At 43.7% G+C, this 25,128-nt stretch overlaps 1 protein-coding gene across 3 annotated transcripts in view; it reads left to right on the top strand.

Moving 5' to 3' along the window:
• PHACTR2 (phosphatase and actin regulator 2) overlaps nucleotides 1–25,128 on the top strand; it is a 308,176-nt gene that overhangs the window by 274,659 nt on the left and 8,389 nt on the right. For 2 of the 3 annotated variants that reach the window (XM_056126233.1, XM_056126231.1), the window contains one exon: nucleotides 18,487–18,567. In XM_056126233.1, the coding sequence (XP_055982208.1) occupies nucleotides 18,487–18,567 (81 nt within the window). Of the gene's footprint in view, nucleotides 1–18,486; nucleotides 18,568–25,128 lie in introns of those variants that run through there. The other variant, XM_056126232.1, reaches the window with a different exon arrangement.

The raw sequence follows: 25,128 nt of genomic DNA, 5'->3' as shown, positions 1-25,128 counted from the left end.
GTCACTGTTGGCCCAAATCTGACTGTCCAGTGGCCTCTGGAGGATGGCAGCCACTGAGCCATCAGGGGGAACAGGCCAAGGCATGAAACCTCTTCCCACCTGGGATGGCCTAGCACCTGTAACCTACTTTAGAGATTGGACACATTTATACCAAAATTTGTCGGGTTTTAAGATTTGTTTCTGAGTTTCTGGTTCATGGCCATCAAGCAGTTCAATCAGGAACCAGAGAGGCCATGCCTCCAATTGTATAGCTGAGCCGGAGGTGGTTTGTGGGTGTGTCTCCCACATACCTAACTTTTGGCTGTTTACTTTCTTGGTAAACTTTGCCCCAAGTTTTTTGGGGGGTTGGCCAAAGGCACAGCAGCAATTTGGGGGTATCTGGAAGTCTGAAGGCACCATCAGGCTGCTGATGCACTCACCTCACAGGTACAGATTGACCTGCTGGCAGCACCATACCCCCTGGGCATTTGGATTCTGTTTCTGTCTTTTGCCTGTTTTCTTTTGAGTTGTCAAGTTCTTACTGTTAGTTCTTCATTCCAGTTATATATTTTTTCCTTAATTTATGAATTTATCTCTCATATTGACATCTTTTGATTAAAAAATAGATACTCTCAAATTTAATATGATGAATTTTTCAGCCTGACCATTTGTCATTTTGTTTCCTAAAAAAAAAATCTTTTCATAGCAAAATCATGAATTTTGTCTTCTATATTGTTTTCTAAAGTATGCACAGTTTGCTTTTCTTATTTTAGTTGTTTGCCAGAATTGATACTTTGGTGAGGTATAAGATATACTCACACACTGGGGGCTAGAGAGAACAGATACGGTACTTGCCTTGAATGTGGCTGACCTAAGTTCAACTCCCAACACTCCGTATGGCCTCCTGAGCCCTGGCAGAAATGATCCCTGAACAGTCAAGAGGCAGCAGTAAACCTTGAGCATAGCTGAGTGTGCTCCAAAACCAAAACAAGAGGGGGAAAAAATAAGAATATATATATTATATAAACACCTTTCTTCAGATTTCTTTTTAAAGTGAAATAGAAAAGGAAAATTATTTTTCAAATTGTATTTACTTTTTTAATTTTTAAATGAATCACCATGGGGTACAGTTACTGACTTACAAACTTTTGCGCTTATGTTTCAGTCATTCAATGATCGAGTACCCATCCCTCCACCAGTGCCCATTCTCCACCACCAATGATCCCAGCATCCCTCCCGCCACCTTCACACCACCCCCCACCCTACCCCGCCTCTGTGGCAGGGCATTCCCTTTTGCTCTCTCTCATTTTGAGGTGTTGTGGTTTGCAGTAGAGGTATTGAGTGGCCTTCATGTATAAACTCCTTTCTTGATCATTGCTATTATATGTTTCTTTCTTGGTTTCTATTTGCTCCTTTGTCTTCTTCCTCCTAGTATTTGGGCTTTGTTTGGCTGTTGTTTTATAACTTAAAATAGACTGATTAATTTCTTCATTTTCATTACATTTCATCTCTTTTCCAATCTAAGCCGATTACCATAAAGTACCCTCTAAAGTGCCAAGTGGTTTTCAGAATTGACTACACATTGCAATTTATCTGAAGGAACTTAAAAAATGCTGCTGGGGCTAGATCTCGGCTCCCAAAGATGATGATTTCATTTTCTAGATCCTGGGGCATCAGCTTAAGTACTGCGGTTTTTAAAGTGTGTGGTCAGTGATTATACATGTACCACATTTGCTTGAAAACTGTGTTTTCTACAGAGGAATATTGTTATTGCTATATCTGAAAGGGAAAGCTTAGTTCAACCAGATTTTTGTATCCTGACAGTTTTTATTTGTAGGCTTTATCTACTAGTTTCTTAAAGAGAGATGGGAACTCTCAGTCTGTTTTTATAAAAATTTCCCCCTTCTTCTTAATAATTTTTTCAGGTTTTCTTCAAATTTTTTGAGATTGTATCGATAGAGGTATATAAACTTAGGATAATTCTTCCTGAAAAAAACTTGATTGAGACTCACACAGAATTATTTTTGATTACAAAGTCTATTTTTCTAATACTGTTTTAAAATTAACTTATTAAGGTGACTGGTTTTGATTTTTTCTTAGTTCTTGGGCCAAAGAGATAGTATGGTGAGTAGGGTAATTGCCTTGCACACTGCTGACCTGGGTTCAATCCTGGCCACCCCACATGGTTCCCTGGGTGCAGAACCAAGCCCTGAACACTGCCAGATGTGCCCCCCCCAAAAAAAAAGAACAACAAATATCTTAGTTCTTTTCGTTAAATTTGGACTGTAGACCCCAGTGAGGACTGACTTCCAGGTTCCAATTCTTGGGCTAACATTATCTTTTGGGTCCTTATGCTGAGGATTTCCATAATTACCACACCATATCTGATGGAGTTCAGACAGTAGGCAACAAATCATAGAAATATATATGTATATGTATTATATGTATGTATATATATATATATATATATATATATATATATAAAATGCCTTTCAGAGAGCCCGGCAAGCTACCAAGAGTATCTTGCCTGCACAGGCAGAGCCTGGCAAGCTCCCCATGGCGTATCCGATATGCCAAAACCAGTAACTATAATGGGTCTCATTCCCCTGACCCTGAAAGAGCCTCCAATCATTAGGAAAGACAAGTAAGGAGAGGCTGCTAAAATTTCAGGGCTGGGACAAATAGAGGCATTACTGGCGCCCACTCGAGTAAATCGAAGATCAGTGGGATGACAGTGACACTGAGGATGCATGTAGGCCCCAATGGTGAGAGAGTCCGTGATGGGCTTTCCACCTGGAGCAGGTTTTGTCTCTAGTTTCAGTGTCTCACCAGGGTTTGAAAATGACTCCTCAGAGTTGCCAGATTTAACACACACATCCCCAAATTTTCTGCTTAATCTTTACTTACTCTGTTTAAAAAAACAAAACAAAACAAAACAAAAAACCTTTTTTACTCTCTTACCAACTCCTCTGTATATTTGAAATAACCAATTCTGGATTCAACATGGTAGTTATTTTCTAACAGGAAAGTTAATTAAGGTGCCTTCTGTGCTATTTTATGAGATGGTTTACACCTTTGAAGCAGTCACCTCTTTTTTTGGAATCAGGCCTTTTGGTCACTCACTTCTCATTCAGTGGCTCCTAGTAGCCCTGCCATGATATCTGTGCAAGGAACTGTCCCCAAACTTATTATTGAAAACAACTTCATTCACTTGCATCTGGAGGCAGACCCAAGTGGTTCTTAGGGACTACTACTGGCTTCTTGCTTGGGGACTCCTCCTGGTTGTGCTTGGGGGATCATGCCGTGCCAGGCACCCAGTGTAGGCCTCCTACATACAAAGATCATTGAACCATAAATGCAACAACTATATGTTTTATACGTTTTCTTGCTTGGTGATTTAGTCAGGACTCAATTGGGTGGGTCCTCTGCTTTTCATGAGGTAATCATGAGGTCATGCAATAATTACTCGACAGACACATGGTCTGCCCAGGGAGTCCTTATGACTTCTTCACGTGTTTTATGTCTTTATAGGGGTGGCTCAGAGCTGGGACTGTCCACTAAATCCCTCTCCTTCCATATGGCCACTTCTGCATGGTCGCCTCACTGTTGCCACACTTCTTAACCTGTAGGCATCATTCCCCAGTGAACCAAGAGAACCAAGAAGTTGCTTGGCCTTTTCTGTCCCGGCTTTAAAAGACATCTAGCCTCATTTCTGCCACATGCTCTTGGTTACAGGCAGATTGTAAACGACATCTCAGATTCCAGGGGAAAGGAATTTTCTTATTCTTACCAAGGCAGAGTCATAGCGAGATGGAGCTCTTCTTGTTACCATCTTTTGCAAAACACTCAGTTGCCCACTTTTCTAACTTTCTCTGTTCTCAAATGCTAAACATCAGTGTAGCAGGTCGAAGGTAGCTAGGTAAATGAGTAAAATTCACTTTACGGGAAGCTCAAATTAGAGCAACCGTACAAGTCTAAGTGATTAACCAGCTTTTCCTCTGGAAACAAAATTTTCCATACCCAATAACTAATTCTTCCTAAGATCTGTTGTTGGCATGTAAAACTCATCCATCTTGAGATGTAAGTTAGAGGATTTTTTTTTTCTTGAAATTTTGTTTTTAGACAAAAAATAAAATTTTTGTGCTAGTCGTCTAGGTCAGGGGGGAAATGTGCCTGGTCAGATTCTTGCTGGCTTTCTGTGTCCCGGAGCTGGGAATGCAGTGAAGTTTTACATCTCCCTGCAGATTGTCCCTGAGCCTGATTATAGCAAAACCCATCCCCACCGACAGAAAGAGGCATGGTTTTTCCTTCTGACATTGTCTCTTTCATTTCTCCTGACACTTTTTTTTCCTTAAATTTTTTTTTCTTTTTTTATTAGTGAAAAACCATGAGGTACAGTTATAGGCTTACAAATTTTGTGCTTGGGTTTCAGTTATACAATGATCAAGTGCCCATCCCTCCACCAGTGCCCGTCATCCATCCCCATGGGTCCCAGCATCCCCCCCCCCACCCTCATCCCCCCCCCCCCCCCGTCCCATCCTGCCTCTGTGGCAGGGTATTCCCCCTTGTTCTCTCTCTCTTCTTTTGGGTACTGTGTTTTGCAAGAGAGGCTTTGAGTGGCAATCATGTTTGGTCTATCGACTACTTTTAGCATGCTTCTCCCACCCTGGGAGGACCCTCACAACACCCTTCATTTGGTACTCTCTTCTCTATCTGAGCTTCCTTTTCACCTGTGTAGATGTACCAAAGCTTCTTTAACCAGTTATCTGTTCTTGGGCACTCAGGTTTTTTCCAGATTCTAGCTATTGTAAACAGTAAACTGGTACTTAGGTGGTGCAATGAACAGACAACTGCAGATGTCGCTTTGACTATACTTTTTTGCCTCTTTGGGGTATATTCCCAGGAGTCTCCTGACACTTTTGAGGTCTTCAAGGACAGTGTTCTTGTAACTGATTTTATACTGTGATTTCCACCACCACCATCACCAACTCCTTCCACCCCCAAAGAAAAGTAAGAAAAGTTTTTAAAAAGTCCAAACTTTAAATGCCAAACTTAAAAATGTGCCTGTCATTTGAAAGGCTGAAGAGGGTTCAGAAGAAACATGGTAGAAGGAAGTAGACACTGGTAGTGGATTGGTTCTACAACCTTATATGTCTAATGCTCAATAATTTTGTAAATCACAACTAATAATAGCTTATATTCTAAAACTAAATAAATGAAAGTAAAGATCAGAAACCTAAACATCTATAACTGCGTAAGTTCTGTTAATATATAGTGAGGTCACGGGGGAAATGTGCCTGGTCAGATTCTTGCTGGCTTTCTGTATATATTTCTGTTATATATACAAAAATAATGAATGTTCTTTGTTAACAATCAGAATGTTCAAAAATGAGAACATAAATAATTTTCGTGGAGCTTCAATGCATTGTTTAAAAACTTTTTGAAATTCTTTTAGCTAAAAAACATTTCAGAAACATAATTTTTCATGTGAAAACATGAAAAATGTTGTTTCCTCTGGGTGTTGCATTATGACTGTAACTGGAGCTGGAGCAGTAGCCTGGCAGGTAGGGGATTTGCCTTACATGCGTCAAACCTCGTCTTGAGCCTCAGCACCCATATGGTCCCCTGCCCATCACAGTTTCAGGTCTCTGAGTGCAGAACCAGGAGTAAGCCCTGAGCACAGCCAGGTGTTGACCTAAACACAAAACAAAACAAAAACCAATATGACTATAATAAATTATAACTTACTTCCCATTGCTGTCAAACTTTTTTGGGGGGGGGGTTGAGTAGGAGAGGCATCCAACTGGTACTTAGGTGGTCCAGGCGTCTCTCCCAACTATTATTGGCCGACTGGGCCATCCATTCAGTGCTAGGGCCCAAGTATATGGTGTTATTAATACCCTGCAGTGCTCAGGACCACCAGGCCATCCTGGTTGGTACTCAGGGGTCTTCAGGGCTCTTCCGGTGATGCTCTGGAGGCCCTGTGATACTTGGAATTAAATCTGCTCAATCACTATGCTCTATCTCCCTGGTCTCACACCAAAGCTCTTAATGACTTTAATGATTATGATTATATTATTTTAGAATTAAATTAATATATATTAATCATTTTTATAACAAGTAAATTCTAAGAATGTACTGCTTTTTACCTATAAGATACTTCATAATACATATCAATCCAATTTAAAATATTTTATTCAGGCCGGAGCGATAGTACAGCAGGTAGAGCATTTGCCTTGCACACGGCTGACCCAGGTTCAATCCCCAGCATCCCATATGGTCTCCCAAGCACCGCTAGAAGTAATTCCTGAGTGCAGAGCCAGGAATAACCCCTGAGCATCGCTGGATGTGACCCAAAAAGCAAAAAAAAAAAAAGATATTTTACTCATTCAATAAATTAATTGACATAAAAATATTTTAATTCAGGAAGCTTGAGATAGTACAGGGATTATGATGCAGGCTTTGCATGTGACCAACTCTGGTTGCATTCCTACAGTACATGGTTCCTCCAGTGCACCTGGGTGCAGCCCTGAAGACCCCCAGATAATGCCACGTTGCCCTGAGTATCCTGGGCATCACAGGGCCCAAGAGCACTGCATCCCCCAAATCCTTTGCTGAGAATAGCTGTGCTTCCTGGGTATGGCTTGGGAGACTTACAAACACACACACACACACACACACACACACACACACACACACACAAACCCCAAATCTCTAGTTTGGACCAAGGAAGTTTCCAAGTGATCCATCATTTGCGTAGCATGTTCAAGGCTCTGAGTTTGGATTTGAAAATCTAGTTTAAAACTATCCAGTGAAAGAGAAGACATTTTAAGGAGTGATGCATGCATTGATCCAACAGGTTATTCAGTAACAATGTATACAAATATCCTTGAAGTGGTAAGATTTTTCAGTAAAGATACTGGAGAATAAAGTTGAATAACCCCACTCTCCTCCCAGGAGTACGTTGAGTAGATTGAAAGAAAGAGATCATCCTTTGACTTGTTCATGTTGCCCTTTTCGCCACTGTCCTCATCATTGCTGGTTGCGATGAGTAATGAAGTCATTCCCTCCATGTTCAATTCCGTTTTTTATCAAAGAAATAGAGGGTTTCGGAAATAATGGGAAGCCGCATTCCCACTTATGAAAGCAGCCAGGTTGGTATTTTCAATAAATCACTTCTAGCTGATTTCGCCAGGCTGACCCCCAAACTCCCAGTGAGGAACTTGGCAGAACTTCTTTTCTCAGTCATCAAGAATTTTCAAGTTTGTCTTCTTTGGTTCCTTTTTCCTTCCTATAAATCTCATACAGAAAATACTATGTGTCTCCTCTCAGTGCTATCTCCTTGGGTCTGTTTTGCTTCATTCTTAAAAACAACCCATTTTGACTCAGTGACTTCCCATTATTGGTCCAACCCAGCACCATTCTCAACTTAAACCCCAGCCTGCTGCTTTCTGTGCACTAGCTTTCAGTAAAAGCAGTCCCGTTTATATTGTGTGACGATTGTAGGGCTAACCACTGCACTCATTTGCATAAAGTTAAGACAGAGTTAAAATTTTGGTACAAGTATTTCTCTAACATAGAGAATCCTAGTAACTTTTTTTTGGACACCAAGTGTACTCAAGGATCATTCCTACCAGTGCTTGGGGTACCGTATGCAGTGTCGGGGATCAAAATAGGCTCAGCCTCTTGAAAGGCAAGCACACTATCTCTTGGACTCTTGACTATTTTTCGTTCCTCTCATAGCCCTTTCAGAAAATTTTCTCTTTAAATAGGAAGCAGTAGCTTTTGGAACAAAATTGTGGTCTTCTGCAAAATTGGGCATTTCCATCTTGCTGGTATTTTTTTCAAGCAACAAGTCCCTCTAATGTCACATGACATTCATTGCCTATCCCTAATTCATAATCTCTAATTACAAACAGGCACACCCTGCCTCAAGAGCAGAGTCAATTTTCTAGGTGACTTGTGCCCAGAAGCTCATTTTGTTGTAAGGAATGTTGGAATTAAAGACCTAAGCCCGAATCCCATCTTTTCCTCCGCATGTCCCTTTGATAGCACTGACTTCTGCAGCCTCCTAAGCCCTCCAGTGCATCCTTCGTAAGACAAGTCTCAGCGGAAGGATCAGGTTAGCAACTGCTTTGCAGTCAACCAGCTGGGAAAATAGCCACTTATTAAAATGCCCATCATTACTCACTGTTTTGTGAGTTATGAAATGGGGTGGGCTCAGCAGTTTGTGACCCGCATGAACTCCAAGAATGAAGTGGTCTTGGACGATTAGAGAATCAACTTCCGGGTCAGCTTCTTTGCTTTGTTGTCCCATGGCCTCTAATCTTGTAACCTAACCATTTCATCCTGCAATGGACTTATAGTGTGCATTCCTGAGCACAGTCACATTTTTCTTTTTCCTTTGCTTTCTTTTTTTATTAAAGAAATGCGATTTACAAAGTTATTGATGATCGATATTTAGGCATATAATATTTCAACACCAGTCCCACCATGAGTGCTAAGTTCCCTCCACCAGTGTTCCCATATACCTTCCCCACCCCAACCCCAGTCCTCTCTCCACCTGTCAACTTGACAGGCACTTAACATTTTTCACCTGGCCTTTGACCTCCAAGAAAAATGAAATCAAAGACTCCAGACTGCTTGACGACTAGCATAGCCTCACATTCTGTTGTCACAACACGTACAGGCTCATCCAACTTTTTGTTTGTTTGTGTTTTGTCGGATGGACTCACCTCGCTCCTGGCCAGCCCAGATTCAATCCCCATCACCCCTTGTGATCCCTCAGCACCTTTGATATGCCCCCCCAAAAAATATGTAAACACTTCAACATACTGAATAAACTTAAATTAAATGTGAATTCTAGGACTGGAGACATAGTACAGCAGGTAGGGCATTTGCCTTACATATTGCCTTATTGTTTTTCCTTTGGAGAGCCCGGCAGACTACAGAGAGTGTCCTGCCCGCACGGCGGAGTCTGGCAAACTTCCCATGTTGTACTCAATATGCCAAATACCAGTAACAATGATGGGTCTCATTCTCCTAACCCTGAAAGAGCATTGAATATCACTTAATCACTTAACTTCCCGTCAGTCGTCCATTTGCTCGAGCGGGCGCCAGTAACATCTCCATTTGTCCCTGTCGCGTGCTAGTGTAGCCCAATGGCATCTGTTCGCTCCGGGAACATGAAGAGCCTCAAACCGATCGTTCATGATCTTGACGAAGAAGTCTGACCATCTGATAGGTGGGCGGCCACGCGGTCTCTTGACATCCCGTGGAATCCAATCAGTAACAGCTCTAGTCCAACGGTCGTCTTTAAATCTCATTACGTGACCAGCCCATCTGATTTTCGACACCTTGGCAAATGAGACAGCGTCCCTGATCCTTGATCGTCGACGGATGTCAGAACTCCGGATTCTTTCTCTCATTTGAGTGAAACGTGATATTCCAAGCATAGCTCTTTCTATTCTTCTTTGGGAGACCTGAATGGCGTTCTCATCTTGTTTGCATAGGGCCCAGGTCTCTGAGGCATATGTTAATGCAGGAAGAACAGTGGAATCAAAGAGATGTGCCCGGAGCCGGAGGTTCTTCGTCCTCTTAGCTATTTCTTCGACGTTCTTGAAGGCGTTCCAAGCCGCTCTCTTCCTCCTGCACAGCTCAGGTGCCAGGTCATTTGTCATGTTGACCTCTCGACCTAGGTACACATAGCTGTTGCATTCGGAGATGGTGGTTCCGTTGAGAGCAAATGGGGTGTCAGGAACGAGGCTGTTTCTCATAAACATTGTCTTCGTAAGATTCAGCTGTAGTCCTACCTTTCCACACTCACAGTCAAAGTCGGCCAGCATTTGTGCAGCTTGGCTAATGTTTGGTGTTATTAAAAACAATGTCATCAGCAAAGCAGAGGTGGTGTAGTTGCCGACCATCTATCTTCACTCCCATTCCTTCCCATTCCAGTCGTCGCATGATGTTCTCGAGGGTGGCACTGAAGAGTTTCGGTGAAATGGTATCACCCTGCCGCACCCCTCTCTTGACATCAACGATCACTTCTTTGTAGAATGGTGAGATCCTGGTAGTGAATCCGCAATACAGCTCACAGAGGATCCTGATGTATTGGGCTTGAATGCCCTGATTGGCTAGGGCTTCAATGACCACTTCCGTCTCAACAGAATCAAAGGCCTTCTTTAAATCAATGAATGTTAAACAGAGCGGCATCTTGAACTCCCGAGAAACCTCAATGAGCTTGGTTATCGTGTGGATATGGTCGATGGTGCTGAATCCTTTGCGGAACCCTGCTTGCTCACATGGTTGTCCTTCATCTAGTGTTCTGCCAATCCTATTTAGGATGACTCGAGTGAACAACTTGTAGATGACAGACAATAGGCAGATTGGGCGATAGTTGCCAATGTCTTGGATGTCTCCCTTCTTGAACAGTAGTACGGTCCTGCTGGTTTTCCATTGGGACGGAACGTTGCATTCAGACAGGTAGCGAGTGAAGAGCCGAGCCAGTGTATTGATGAGTACTGACGGCAGGTTCTTCAGGTGTTCAGGTCTGACCTTGTCTGGGCCGGGTGCTATTTGTTTCTTTACCGAAGAAATGGTGTGTCGGATTTCAGAAGGGAGAACGTTGGGAACAACATATCCATCCTGTGGAATTTGGTATGTCGGCAAGTGGACATGGCTATCGAAGAGATTTGAGTAGAAGTCACGGATAATCTTCTCCATTGCCATTCTGGAGGATGTGATGGATCCATCAGGACATCAGAGGGCAGTCATCTTGGTCTTGTAGTTGGCGAAGGACAGGTGGGCGTTATGAATACTTTTCCTGGCTTCTGCCACATCTACTAGTACTTCTGCTCTTCTCTCTTTGAGGTCTTCCTTGATCGCATCTCTGCACTGCTTTGCGAGCTTGGACGTTAGCTTGTGGTTGCCTGAGACATGCGCCAAACCACGCTGGCGAATTAGCTCAAGAGTTTTCGAAGATAGGCGATTTTTTGTGGCTGTCTCTCTGTTGGCGTTCCTCGCACATTCATGGAGGTGCTGAACCAGTCGATCGTATTCCTCGTCAATGTTGTCAACAATGGCATCTTCCCATATTGCCGCAATAGTACCAAAGAGTTCCCAGTTGGTGGTCATTCTGGGAGTTCTCTTTTTGAACTTTGCAGCCCTTTCTCCCCGCTCTGTGAAGTAGAATTTTGCACGAAGGAGACGGTGGTCCGATCCCGTTTGAAATTTTGGGACAACAGCGACATCAGTCAGGCAAAACCGTCGATTGAATATGATGTGGTCTATTTTGTTGTGGAATTGTCACCTGGGAGACTCCCATGTCCATCGTTTAGATTCTGCCTTCTGGAACTGTGAGTTACCATGAATGGTCTTGGTCGACATGATGAACTCAGACAGTCTCTCACCCTGTTCGTTCCATTGTAGGCCATGGGTCCCGATGTGAAGTTCTTCAGCTGATCTTCTCGGTCCTATCTTGGCATTAAAATCACCCACAATGATCTTGTAGAAGGTGTGGTCTTCTTTATAGAACTTCTCTAGCTCCATGTAGAACTTCTCGATTTCTCTTTCATCATAATGAGATGTTGGTGCGTAGACAACGAAGATAGAAACTGCAGGCAGTGAGCCACATCTATTCAAATGTAAACGTCCGATTCGGGTTGTTAGGCATTCGAATGAATCAATGCTCTTGGCCAAGTTTGTGTTGACAAGGAAGGACACCGACGCCTCCAACACCTCTTTTATCGCATGTTCCGAGGAACAATTCTTCTCCAGTGTCGAAAACGGCATGGTGAGATTCGTGCCTTCTTGTCTCGGTCAGACCAATGATGTCGTACTTGATCATTCGCGCTTGTACCATCAGGTCCTCGATGGATGCATCTGATGCTAGCGTACGTGCATTGAAAGTACAGACGATCATTTTTGTCTTCCTTTGTTGTGGCAGCCTAAGTCAGCCTTGAGATTTTGTCGGCCTCTCCTTTTTCATCCTTCTCAGTGCTGCCATGTCGGTGAAGCCTTCAGGGTCAGGTGAATGAGACCAGTTGTAGTTACTGGTTTTGGCATATCGAATACACAATGGATAGCTTGCCAGGCTCCTCCATGCAGGTGGAATACTCTCAGCAGCTTGCCAGTCTCTCTGAGAGGGATAGAGGCCTTTGGGGCGACCTCCAATCACCCTTGTAGGTGTTACCATATTTGAACCCTATCAAATATGGTACGACAATTCCGGAAGATGGGTATTTAGTGTCTTATGATGTGTCCGGAAAGCGTCCTGAGTGTGGCAGTGGCTGGGTAGTGGAGGTAGTGTCCATAGTGGAAGTCTGCCAGTGGGGTATTTATCTGGGTAGGGTGGGTCTCCTGTGCGCAATTCGATCCCTGGGTGGTTGATGGAAGCAGACAGGGCAGGGTAGGGTGGGGCTCCTGATTAGAATCCCTTTGTCACCTGTGGTTGGTGGGAGCAAGCAGAGAAGCTCTGTCCCTGGGTCCGCCGAGCCTGGAGTCAAGGTCTCAGAGAGTTCCGCTTATCTTGTTCTGTGGGTCTTCAGTCGTGCATGGGTCTCGGCCGGAGCTGCCACGCGGGTCCGGAAAGTGTCCTGGAGTGTGGCGATGGCTGTGGTTGGTGGGAGCAAGCAGAGAAGCTCTGTCCCTGGGTCCGCCGAGCATTGAATATGGCTCTTTTAAAATCTCAGGGCTAGGAAGAAGGAGACGTTAGTGGTGCCTGCTCGAGGCAATCAACGAACAACAGGATGATCGTGATCGTGATCATGTTTTGTTTTGTTTGGGGGCTACATTCTGCAATGCTCAGGGCTTACCCCTGGTTTTACGCTATGGAATTACTCCTCGTGGCATCATTACTCTTGAGGGAACGTATGGGATCCTAAGGATTGAACCCACCAAGTTGCGTACCAGGCAAGCACCCTACCCACTGTACTGTCGCTTCAATCCCAGGCTCATCCAACTCTGAGACTATGCATATGGACTCCTTGATGAGGGTAAACCAGTTTCACCGTGCAGATGAGTATTTGAAATATGCCCATACATACACAACTGGCTCTCTAAGAGATTTTTTAAAAATGTGCGCATATGTATATCATCATGAATTGTCAATGTTACCGGTACAAGGGATGTGTGGCATACAGTCAACAACTGAAAACTAACTGTACGCAGGCTGGGATATTGCTCACTGGTGTCAAGTATGGTTTCTCCACTGGGAGCCATAGGTACCTTTGTGGGCCCCCAAGATGTTGCAAGGAACCACAAGTAAAAAATTGCATCAGTGGGAACCATAGCATGACACTAGGGACCCAACTGATCCAAGGGACTCCAGGAAGGAAACACAGTCAGGAAGAGTGAGAAATAGTGATGTTGAGCATAACTTGCATGTGTGAGCTCTTGGCTTTCATCTCTGGGACTCATAAATAAATGAGCTGTACACTCCTTTTTGTGTGTCGATTCCATATCACATTTGATTTTCACAGTATGTCTTCATTGATTTCTGCCAGACTCCTGGTTCAGTGGCCAACCTACTGTTGAGAAAAAGAGTTTTGCTTTATTTTCCATTGTGTCTCCTTTGCAGAATTATCTGCTCCCGCAGAGTAAAGGTAAAGGTAAAGGCCCTCCCGTTGATCGTCGATTTGCTCGAGCGGGCCCAGTAACGTCTCCATTGGAGACTTTGTTGTTACTGTGTCTGGCATATCGAATACTCTCGGTAGCTTGCCGGGCTCTCCGAGAGGGGCGGAGGAATCGAACTCGGGTCGGCCATATTGGCCGTTTGTAAGGCGAACGCCCTACCCGCTGTGCTATCGCTCCCGCAGAGTAAACTTGATAAATAGAAATGAGAGAATTAGGAGTCACAGTCTAAACTCAAATTTTAGTTACTTTTAGGAAGTTTCAAAATGATACCATTTTATTGATAGTGTATACAGAGCACTTTCAGGTGAATTGAGCCTCATCCTACTTTGAGCTTTGAGGTCCATGTGCCCCTATTTTGGGAAGACGGTTTGATGCGAGATACCTCCCTGAGGATCTCTCCGCTCTCTCGAGCATAGACAAGATAAGAGTCCCCATCTACAGGACTCCCAGTGGACTCCTTTTTGCCTTTTCTGCTGAAAACTTTCTTTCACAGGAGACATTTGGAAATCCACAGGGATGGGAAACTCTGCTGTTCTTCTGATTAAAATACCTCCTTTCAAAGAAGACTTTTTGATAGATGTTAGTTGGCGATGAAGATGGAACATCTTCACGGTTTTAGACTCCAGCCCACACATTTTTCTCTGCTTGCTTCATCTCTTCCAAGAATAATTGCCACAGCTGCCAGCCACCAGTCGCCTATAGAAACTATCAGGGCTCTCGGGAATTTTGGACCGAAGACAAGACCGTGTGTGTGTGTGTGTGTGTGTGTGTGTGTGTGTGTGTGTGTGTGACAACAGGACTTAAGTGCGACATCGAAGGGGGTGCTAGGGGAAAGCTTGCACATTGCAGAATGATGGTTTGTCATAGGAGATTCCAGGGAGAGGCCTGGTACTTTCTTCTTCTGTCTTAGTGGTTTTCGTCGATTGCCTGAGCAGGCCCCAGTAATGTCTCCTTCATCCTAGCCCTGAGATTTTTTTTTAAAAAGTGCCATATTCAAGGCTCTTTAGTGGTTTATTTATTTATTTATCTATTTTGCTTTTTGGGTCACACCTGGCGATGCACAGGGGTTACTCCTGACTCATGCTCTCAGGAATTACTCCTGGCAGTGCTCAGGGGACCATATGGGATGCTGGGAATCGAACCCAGGTTGGCCGCGTGCAAGGCAAATGCCCTACCCGCTGTGCTATTGCTCCAGCCCCTGTCTTTGTGTTTTTAACTAAAAGTTTTTTGCCTGGGCCGGAGCTATAGTACAGTGGGTAGGGTGTTTGTCTTGCATGTAGCCAACTCAGGTTCGATCCCCAGTATCTCATAAGGTCCCCCAAGTGCCACCAGGAGTAATTCATGAGTGCAGAGCCAGGAGTAACCTCATGCATCGCCGGGTGTGACCCATAAAGAAAAAAAAAACATAAAAATGTTTTTTTCCTGTGCTGTTGTTGGGGTGACCGGGGATCATCCATCTCTGTGGAGTGCTCATCGGAGACTTCACTCTTCAGTTGCAGTGCGGTGCTTGCTGACTATGTGCCCTGCATCCATACTCATCAATCACCCCTGGGCATGTTGAGGAGCTTCCGGGGCCTCGGGGCTTCACAGCACTGCTCTGTACCAGGTGGTGGGAGGTTTTTGTTTTTGTTTTAACAATCAGACAGCCAATTTTATTTAAATTTTCCTAAATTTTATTCAGTGTGCTAATTGTTCTTCGTGTCATCCTTTTTTAAATGTGTTCCTTTCTTTTTATCTTCTTGTTTTGTTTTGTTTTGTTTTGTTTTGATCTCTAAAGGCCTTTAGAGTCTTTACAGGCCAGAATCTTGGGTTGCCCAGTTTGGAGTCTTTTGCTACTATTCTGATAAGTTCCTTCTCAGTATTCCTGGCTAACACATGGCTTCTAAATGAGAGGCTGTTGAACGTTTGGCTTCTAAATGTGGCAGCGCTGGGGGACACTGGCTAGCACAGTTAATACTGTACTCAGCACATATGGGTTAGCAATGGGAGCGAACTCGGGCTTGCAAAATGGGTATTTTGCCATTAAACACCCCAGGGCCCTGTCTTTTCTTAAAAAAAAATCAATCATTGACAAATTCATCTCTCGGGGAAGTTATTCTTTCTGACCTTTTTTGAGGGAAGGGTGATTTGAGCCACACTGACTGTGCTCAGGTCTTACTCCTGGCTCTGTGGTCAGGGATCTCTCCTGACAGTGCTCAGGGAGTCATGTGGAGCCAGGGATCAAGCTATGGTTGACCGTGTACCAGGCAAATGCCCCACCTGCTGTCCTATCACTTCAGCCCTCCTTCTGACTTTTAACATTCTCTCTTTTGCCTGAAGTGTACATTTCTTACAGAAGTAGTGCAAATGTTATTAGTAATTTTTTTTTTTTTTGCTTTTTGGGTCACACCCAGCAATGCTCAGGGGTTATTTCTGGCTCTGCACTCAGGAATTACTCCTGGTGGTGCTTGCGGGAACCATATGGGGTGCCGGGGATCGAACCCAGGTCGGCCGCATGCAAGGCAAATGCCCTACCCGCTGTGCTATCGCTCCAGCCCATTATTAGTAATTTTTTAAAAATTTAAAAAGTCTGCTGACTTTTCTCAGGAGAAAAAAATGAAGAAATAAACACAAAATTAAAACCCCAAATTATCCATGACCGGTCAGCTATTGTTAATAATTAGTATTAACATTTTGATAAGTCTCTCAGCTTTTCAATCTGAAGGACTTTTATGCATCTCTTTGAATCCCCATACTGATGCGGTGTGGGTTAACACTGTGTGTGTGTGTGTGTGTGTGTGTTGGTTATTATGAATAATCCGCTAGAGATGACCCAAAAATGTTTTATTAGAGGAAAGAGTGTGAAGATTGTTATATTTCACCCAGGAGCCATCAAACCCCTCTATGAGAGATTACTAACATGTTGTTAAAGGTTGAGCCTTGTGTGCTTTTAAATATATTTCCCCCTAAGATTGGTTGCCTTTTACTTTAAACCCCATCAAATGTGGTGTGCTACTCTTGGTATATTGGTGGTGTGAAGTATGAGATGTCCGGGAATAGATTAACTCATGGGTGAGGCCCTTCTGAGAGTGTGGAGAGTGGCTGTGAGCATGGTGGTGATTGAGTTCTGGGTTTTTTTTTTCTTTTTTGGTCACACCCGCCGATGCACAGGGGTTACTCCTGGCTTTGCACTCAGGAATTAGTCCTGGCAGTGCTCGGGACCGTATAGGAGCTGGGAATCAAATCCAGGTTTTGCCGCATGCAAGGCAAACGCCCTACCTGCTGTACGATAGCTCCAGCCCTGGTGATTGAGTTCTGGAGGTTTTTAGCTGCTGGAGCTGGCTCCATTGGGGTGGGATGGGGAACTCACCCACCCCGCTTCATGTTGCCCCAGATGAAACGACCTGGCCTGGCACAGGTCCAGAGTAATGGCTATGGCATATCCTTCTGTGTTCTCTTCCAAGAGGTGTTCGTGCTCTTTAAATAATCACAGCAAAAACATTCTGTGGGTTGTTTCTTTGAGTGATCTTAAGTGCTTTCCTTCTAATAGTCCAGACTTTGAATATTAAAGAATAAATAGCAAAGACCTTTGCAGTAGCCATGCTGCTGTGAATGGTCTTCAGGGGAGAATTCCTATGACCCCTTTCCCTGAGCTCTGGAGGGTAGGGAGCCCAGGGTGTTAGGCAATGGATTTCTTCCTTTCTTCCCCATCAACTCTTGAAGGAGGTCTGTACTGGTAATTGGGCCCTGAAAAACATCTTTTTTTTTTTTCCCTTTATTTTATTTTATTTTTTTTAAAGTTGTAGATTTACAATTTTTTGTGCTTTGGTTTCAATTATACAATGATCAGATACCCATCCCTCCACCAGTGCCCATTTTCCACCACCATGGATAATATCCCTCCCACCCCCATCCCCCCATCCCCCCTGTCTCTGTGGCAGGGCAATCCCCTGTGTTCTCTCTCTCCTTTTGGGTGTTGTGGTCTGCAAAAGAGGCATTGAGTGGCAAACATGTTCAGTCCATACTGAAAAACATCTTAATGGTTTGGCAGCTCAGTATTATAAATGATATAAAGTTGACAGACGTTCATTACAAAAAAAGAATTTGTCCATTTGTTGATCTTTTTCCTGGAGAGCAATACGTGGTCCAGCATCGCATATGATACTGGACAGGGCACTCCCACGCAGCTGTGGTTCGGTGGGGTAACAACTGATCCTCTACCATGCCCTACATGTGTGTTCTGAGCATGTGTACCATGGTCCAGGCTAAGTGATAATATGCTATAGGTGAATCCTGGTCAGTGCATTTTGACTTACGGTATTTTTCGCTGTATGATGGGTTTATGGGACTTCATCTCTTGTAAGTTGAGGGAACATCAACTTGACCTACTAGAAAGTAGGACAGTTTTTTTCTCTCTCCAAGACATTTAAGAGAATTCCTGCTGTTTTCCAATCAGTGTCTAAATAGAAATTTATTTAAAAATTCACTATGACCATAGATAAGGAACAAAGTAATATAGAAAAAAATGCACGTAGGTGCCAAAAGTACAAGCAGAACTAGAGAAATCTAGATAACTTTAATATAACAGTGGAATGATCCTACGGTCCTTCAGTGAATAGGGCACTTGCCTTGCACGAAACAAATTTGGATTTGATTCCTAGCATCATGGATGATCCCCCAAGCCTGCCAGGAGTGATCCCTGAATGCAGAACCAGGAGTAAGTCCTGAGCACAACTGGGAGTGCTCCAGCCACCCCCCACTAAAGGAAGGAAAAAGAAGGAAGTGAGGGAGGAAGGAAGGATGATAATGTCTGCTCTTTGGATACTTTATATACTGAAGAAATACATAACCCATATAACAATTCCTTTTATATTTATATATATTTTTTCTATTTAGGCAGCAATAAGGAAAGAATTGAATGAATTTAAAAGCACAGAGATGGAAGTTCATGAAGAGAGTCGACAGTTTACAAGGTAGGTAAAACTGATGGTCAGTTTTATGTGTATTTTACCAGGAATAACAGTTGGGATTGGGGGCTCCAAGGCAGTGCATGGGGCGTCTCAAGGCAATACTTGGCCAGTTTGGTTGATGCTAGGCTCCCAGGATGTGATGTGACTGGGGCCTGCAGTGCCAGGGTCCTCCCAAATTACAGCTGACGGGGTCTGGGGGCCCATATGGTACCTCAGATCTGAAACATGCTTGCTTGGAAAAGGCCTCCGAGCCCCAGGCTATCTTCCTGGTCACCACAATGAACATTTTCTTAGAAATACAGTTGAGCTAGGAACAACAGTACAGCACATCCAATGCTTGCTTTTCACAAGGTCCACCAGGATTTAATCCCTGGTACCCCCTAGTACCCTGGTACCATCAAACTTGTCAGAATTGTTCTCTTAAGTACAGAGCCAGGAGCAAGCCCTGAGCATGGCCGGGTGTGACCCCAAAACAAGGAAAAACATAGAGTTGAGCTCAAAGCCAACTAAGGACGATTTCTAAAATCCTCTATTTTTTTTTTTTTTTGAAGAAGTTTGAATCACTCTCTGGGACTATCTGGTAGTCTCTTCCTTTGTTTTATTTTCTGGGCCAGGACAAGCATCATTTATTCTGATCTTCGGGACATTCGGGAGTCCGAGCCCCTTGGCATTTGATTTGGCCTTGCAGCAGACAAAGCCAGTTGAGGAACTCATCTTAAGAGGACATAAATTAGGATGCAAATCCCACTTTGGCCGGCACAGCGCGGTGTTGTGCTCACCCATGCTCTCCAGCACCTACACAGGATGGGATCGCGGGCCATGAGCCCTGATCTCTGAATTTATAGGTGTCCTGTTCAATGTCATATCACAGCAGTGCTTTATGTAAAAAAAAGTGTGTTCCCGAAAATATGCCTGCCAGTCAAATCTTGAAAAATGGAATTCTTAAACCCCCCCCCCCCCAAAAAAAAAATACCAGAAAGGATGAAATAGGCTATGAGAGTTCTTTCTGGAAAAACAAGTTCAGGGACTGAAGAGAAGAGATAGGACAGATGCAGCCAAGCGGGGCTCAATCCCCAGCACTGCAATGGTCCTTGGAGCCCACTAGGAGTAATCCCGGAGTACAGAGCCAGCAACAAGCCCTGAGCACTTACTGAGAGTGACCCCAAACCCAAAAAGTTGAACCACAAAGAAATTCAGCTCTCCTAGGCGAGGAACATCTCGCCAGGGGCTGCTGAGCTCAGGAGAAGACAGTCTGCAGAGATTCTCACGGGGTGTTGGGGGAAGAAGGGTTGGTCCACACTGGGGAGCTAGGCGTACAGTCGAGAAAGCAGTGGCCTAATTTCTTAATTTAATAGAAAATCTCTTGCTGGAGTTTATGGGACTGACTGATTTGTTCCGTGGCTATTGTTTCTGTAATAACATCTTTCCTTGTTCGTGTCTTTTCTCTTCTGTACCTTTCTTTTATCTTCTTTTCTTTTCACTTTGCTTTTTTGGCCTTCTCTTGTTGTTGTTGGGTTGTCATTGTTTTGTGTTTGTCTTTACTTTTTTTTTTTTAATGTGGATCAAGAATTTTATTCTGGTGCTTGCAGCCTGAGCAGATGGCAGAATTCCTGTCTCCCTCGAACCACTTACCTCTCAGGCTGGGCCCGCGAGTGATCCTAGCAGGGTTGCTTGGGACTGTTAGCAATGGTGGGAAGTGGGTCAGTGGGAAGGAGGAGGCTGAGAAGTCTCCGGGCTCTTCAGAGGACTCGTTGCTTTGTCTTTTCTGTGGCCAAAAGGAGTCCCTGGGCATGAGAAGTTTTGGGCATCTTCTCAGGGCCCGATGTTCTTTTCCCTCTCCATTGCATACCTGCTTCTGCACAGCAGGTTTTGATGCAGGGGATGGCGGTGGGTGCTACTCATGGAGAGTTTACTGCCCTGATTCTGCAGATGCGGGCCATGCAAGGTATGTGTTCGGGGAGTGTCAGACCAGTGAAAGAAACCAGGCCCAGTCACCATCTGCATTTAGGTTCTTACTGGCAATAAAAACTAATTTCCAAAGAGGACATGGTAAAACAAGATGATTTTATTTTAGGGAATGTGAGAGTGAGGAGGAGGAACCCCATAAATGAAAAGAAAGGAATCCACACATCCCAACTTAGAATAAGGGCAATAATGTGCTAATTTCTATTTTGTAGACGGGAATACCTCTTATCTCCTAGGATAATTTTTTTGTTTCCTCCCATATCATATTGGCTCGTGTCTTTTTTTTTTAATTTTGAGATTTGGGTCTTTAGAGATTAGTCCTAATTCTGTGCTCAGCATTCACCCTGATGCTGCTCTGGGGATCATATGTGGGGCCACAGAATCAAATCAAGGCTGGCAGCCTACACAGCAAGTGCCTTTCCTCCTGCACTCAAGCCTAGTTTATTTTATGTTTTGGTTTGATTTGGTTTGGGGGGGGCACACCCAGTGGTGCTTAGGGGTTATCACTGGCTCCACATTCAGGAATCTCTCCTGCCAGATCATATGGGGTGCCAGGGATCAAACCCAGGTCTACCATGTTACAAGGCAAGCACCCTGCCCGCTGTACGTGCACGCCAGCCCTTCCAACCCAGAGTTCTAAGTGGCTTTGAGACCTCCTGGATATGCAGGATCTTTCTCTGAGGGCATGAGCCTAACACGTTTTGCTCTTGGACCCACCTCATGGGCACAGCAAGCCAGACCTAATGGTTCCCTCCTTACCCACCTTTTACTTCTGGAATCACAAAAAAGCTCACATACATATCTGACACACTTCCCCAGTGCAGTTGATCATGGTAATATCTAGATGCTTCTGGTGACTTCAGGTGGCCTGAGACCTCCAAGCAGCTGGGAAAATGACAGTGCTGTGTCCTTGAATCATGAGCTCTGCAATGTGACTGCACTCAATCCATCTTTTTTCGTTTGGGTTTTGGGGTCATACCCAGAAGTGCTAGAGGCTTTCTCCTGATTTTGTACTCAAGGATCACTCCTGGTGGGACTCAAGGCTCTGGATATCAAACCAGGTTCAACTTCATTTAATTCAAGTGTCATAACCTTGGCTGGGTCAGTAGCACAGTGGTTAGGGCATTTGCCTTGCACACAGCCGACCCAGGTTCGATTCCTCCGTCCCTTGGAGAGCCGGGAAAGCTACCAAGAGTATCCTGCCCTCAAGGCAGAGCCTGGCAAGCTACCCATGGTATATTAGATGTGCCAAAAAACAGTAACAACAATTCTCACTTCCTGTTCCTGGAGCAAGCAGACGCCATTGGGCTACACTAGCATGCAACAGGGACAAATGGAGACGCTACTGGTGCCCGCTCAAAAAAATCGATGAAGGGGACAACCATGCTGCAGTGCTACAGTGCCATAACCTTTGCACAGGTCAGGCCCAGTATTTATTCTTCAGGATGGTATTTCTCTGCAAGACCTCCCAGGAAGTCATAGTACCTGGTTACCTCATTTTTTACTCAGTAGAATTATATGAAGAATGAATACAGGAACCTGAGAGATAGTACTGAGACATTTACCCTGCTCATGACCAACTGCAATTCAATCCCCTGCACTGCTTGTGGTCTTCCAAGCAGCTCCTGGGGGGGCGGGGGGGGAAGGGTCACTCCTGAGCACAGAGCCAGGAATAGCCTCTGAGCACTGCTGAGTATAAAAAAAAAGACAGAGGCATCCAAATCCAACAGAGACACCCATACAGAAAGAGAGAGAGAGAGAGAGAGAGAGAGAGAGAGAGAGAGAATTCAACTTTAAAATGGAATTTTTATCTGGGTTGGAGCTATAGTACAGCAGGTAGGGCATTTGCCTTACATGCAGCCAACTCAGTTTCTACCCCTAGCACACATATGGTTTCCCAAACCCTCCATGAGTGATCCCAGAGCACAGAGCCAGGAGTAATGCCTGAGCACTAGCGGCATGATCTCAAAATCAAAAATAAATAAAATGCATTTTGCATGGAAATTCTTATCTTACGAAAATACAGATTTATGTAGAAAGATTTCTTTTGCTTCTCTTGTACGCGATGATCAATTTTTTTTTAAGGTAGATGCAGAGAAATACAGGTCTTTGCTTTTTTAATTTATATGTGGGGTGGCACCCATTGGTTCTCTGGAGTGCCCACCTGCTCTTTGCAGCCAACCTAGACAGTGATTTGATGCCAGGGCCTGAGGATTGATACTGCTCGGACCCTGTGGTGTCCGGTTGAGCCAGGCCACACCTCATGGTTCGGGGAACGTTCAGCAATCCAGAGGGCTCCAGGCCTGTATGTGGTTTGCTCTGGGGATCATGTTGTGCTGGTACTTGAACTCTTGTAGGGCACCTATGAGGCATGCTCACTGCTGCACTGTATTCTGGCTGAGCTTTGACTATGCATGCTTTTATCTATAAATAGTATATTCTAATTAAACAGTCAGGCAGTGAAAAGAAAGCGGTCAAGTGCAAATGAAAGCCCCTGTCTCTCCTTCCCAGACGTCATTGCATCCCCAGAGGTAGAACAGTTTGGTTAATTCCTTGTAGACAGTTTCCTGTGCGTATTCAAACATGCGTGTGTATATGTGTAAATGTGTGTAGACTCTTTCAGTGCATACACAAAACATCGTCCAGAAAGTCTTTTCATGCTAGTATAAATCTCATTCATTTGAGTGGCGGTGGCATTTCATAGATAGTATGCCATAAGTTATTGAACAGTTATTCCATTGATGGATGTCTCTGGAGTTTCCAGTTTTTCATTATTAAAACAGTGCAGCCTTGAGTTTCTCTATAAATACTTCTTTGTGCAACAGGCCAATATTACCGTAGTGTTCCCGTAAGTGGATTTGCTGGTCACTGAATATAGATATTTTTCACATTTTGAAAGGCCCTGTTCTTCCCAAAGGATACTCAGTTTACATTTTACCCTTCAGTTTATGATCCATCCTGGTCTGTTTGCCCTCATCAGCATTAAGTGTGTGTGTGTGTGTGTGTGTGTGTGTGTGTGTGTGATCTATATTCTAAAGAAGGAGCAATAATATCCTGTCGCATGGATTTATATTAAGTGGAACATCATTACATACCTTTACTGACCAGTTTTAGAAACACTTATTTTTATTTTTTTATTTTTTTGACCAGTTTTTTCCCATGGATTATTAAGAACTCACTTAGATTTTGTGTAAATGTTTTCTTCAGTGTATTGTTACCCATGTATGTTTTTAATGGAATGGCCTTACTTAAATTTGTGAATATTTAAATTTCCTATAAGTTTTTTTAGATTCATTGTGTGATAAGGAATATTATCAAGATTATAAAACTGTAATCTTTCCTTTTCTCTCTGGCCTAATAGCTTTATTCTCAAAGTAAATATTAATATATGCAAGTAGGAATGAGCTACATTTGAAGAAAACTTGATTTTTTTTCAGTAGGGTTGAGACAACATCTGATGTCAAGGGTAAACTTTAAAAGTTTTCCCAAAAAATATATTGATTAAAACTTTTTAAAAATGTCTTTCCAGAGAGGAAAAATTAAATAATTCATATCACTAAGATAAATATGCCTTGCTTAAGTATTCTTAAAAACTTGGCAATGAAGCAAATGTCTACTGCTGTTTTTCCATTAATTTAGATTACATCATTAGAGTTGCATTCTGGCAAAGTATTTTGGCTCTGATACTTACAAAAAGCATACTTAGGAGTTTCCAATCCTTCAGTGTTTCTTTTAAGAGGAAAACATTTTAATAAACACTGCTAAGCCTAATCAAAATAATACAAAAACACGATTATGTTTCACATTTTACAAATTGCTCTTATAGACGATGGAGTTAGCCTTAGAACCTGCCCCCAGCAGGGGAAATAAAGATGCGAGGACTCATTAGTTAATCTCTTCCTTGTACAACAGCTACACAGCAGCCGTCTTCTGTAACTCCCTTATCGGAGCTAGGTGTTATCTCCGTGTACCTGGTAGCCTTCTATCCAGAATGTAAATCTGTCACTCCTGTAGATTTGGGGCTGGCTAATGCGTGGGTTGAGACAGCCGTGGCTTTCTCTGCCTCGGCTTCTAGCCCAGAGAGAAGCTCCACACAGTATATATCTGGAACTCTGGAAGACTCCATCCTTATGGTGTCTTTCCTTCCTTTGGTGTCTCTGGAAAGCTCCACAGAATAGTCACTGAGAGCTTGCCTCTGGAGAGGGTGATTGGCCGGGTGGGCAACAGGCCTGCATGGAAGACTCTTCATTACTCACCCTTTTGAATTGTTGAGACATGGGAGTTTCTCTTTTTTTTTTTATTTTTTTTTATTTTTTATTAGTGAAACACCATGAGGTACAGTTATAGAGCTACAAATTTTTGTGCTTGAATTTTGATTATACGATGATCAAATACCCATCCCTCCACCAGTGCCCATTTTCCATCACCATGGATTCCAGTATCCCTCCCACCCCCATCCCCCCCATCCCATCCTGCCTCTGTGGCAGGGCATTTCCTTTTGTTCTCTCTCTCCTTTTTTTTTTTCTCTCTCCTTTTGGATGTTGTGGTTTGCATTGAGAGGCAATCACGTTTGGTCTATAGTATACTCTCAGCATGCATCTCC

Source organism: Sorex fumeus, unplaced genomic scaffold, assembly GCF_029834395.1.
Source record: "Sorex fumeus unplaced genomic scaffold, SorFum_2.1 ptg000061l, whole genome shotgun sequence".
Lineage (NCBI taxonomy): Eukaryota > Metazoa > Chordata > Mammalia > Eulipotyphla > Soricidae > Sorex > Sorex fumeus.
The sequence above is the reverse complement of the archived record's forward strand: the minus strand, read 5'-3'. Positions and strand labels throughout refer to the sequence as shown.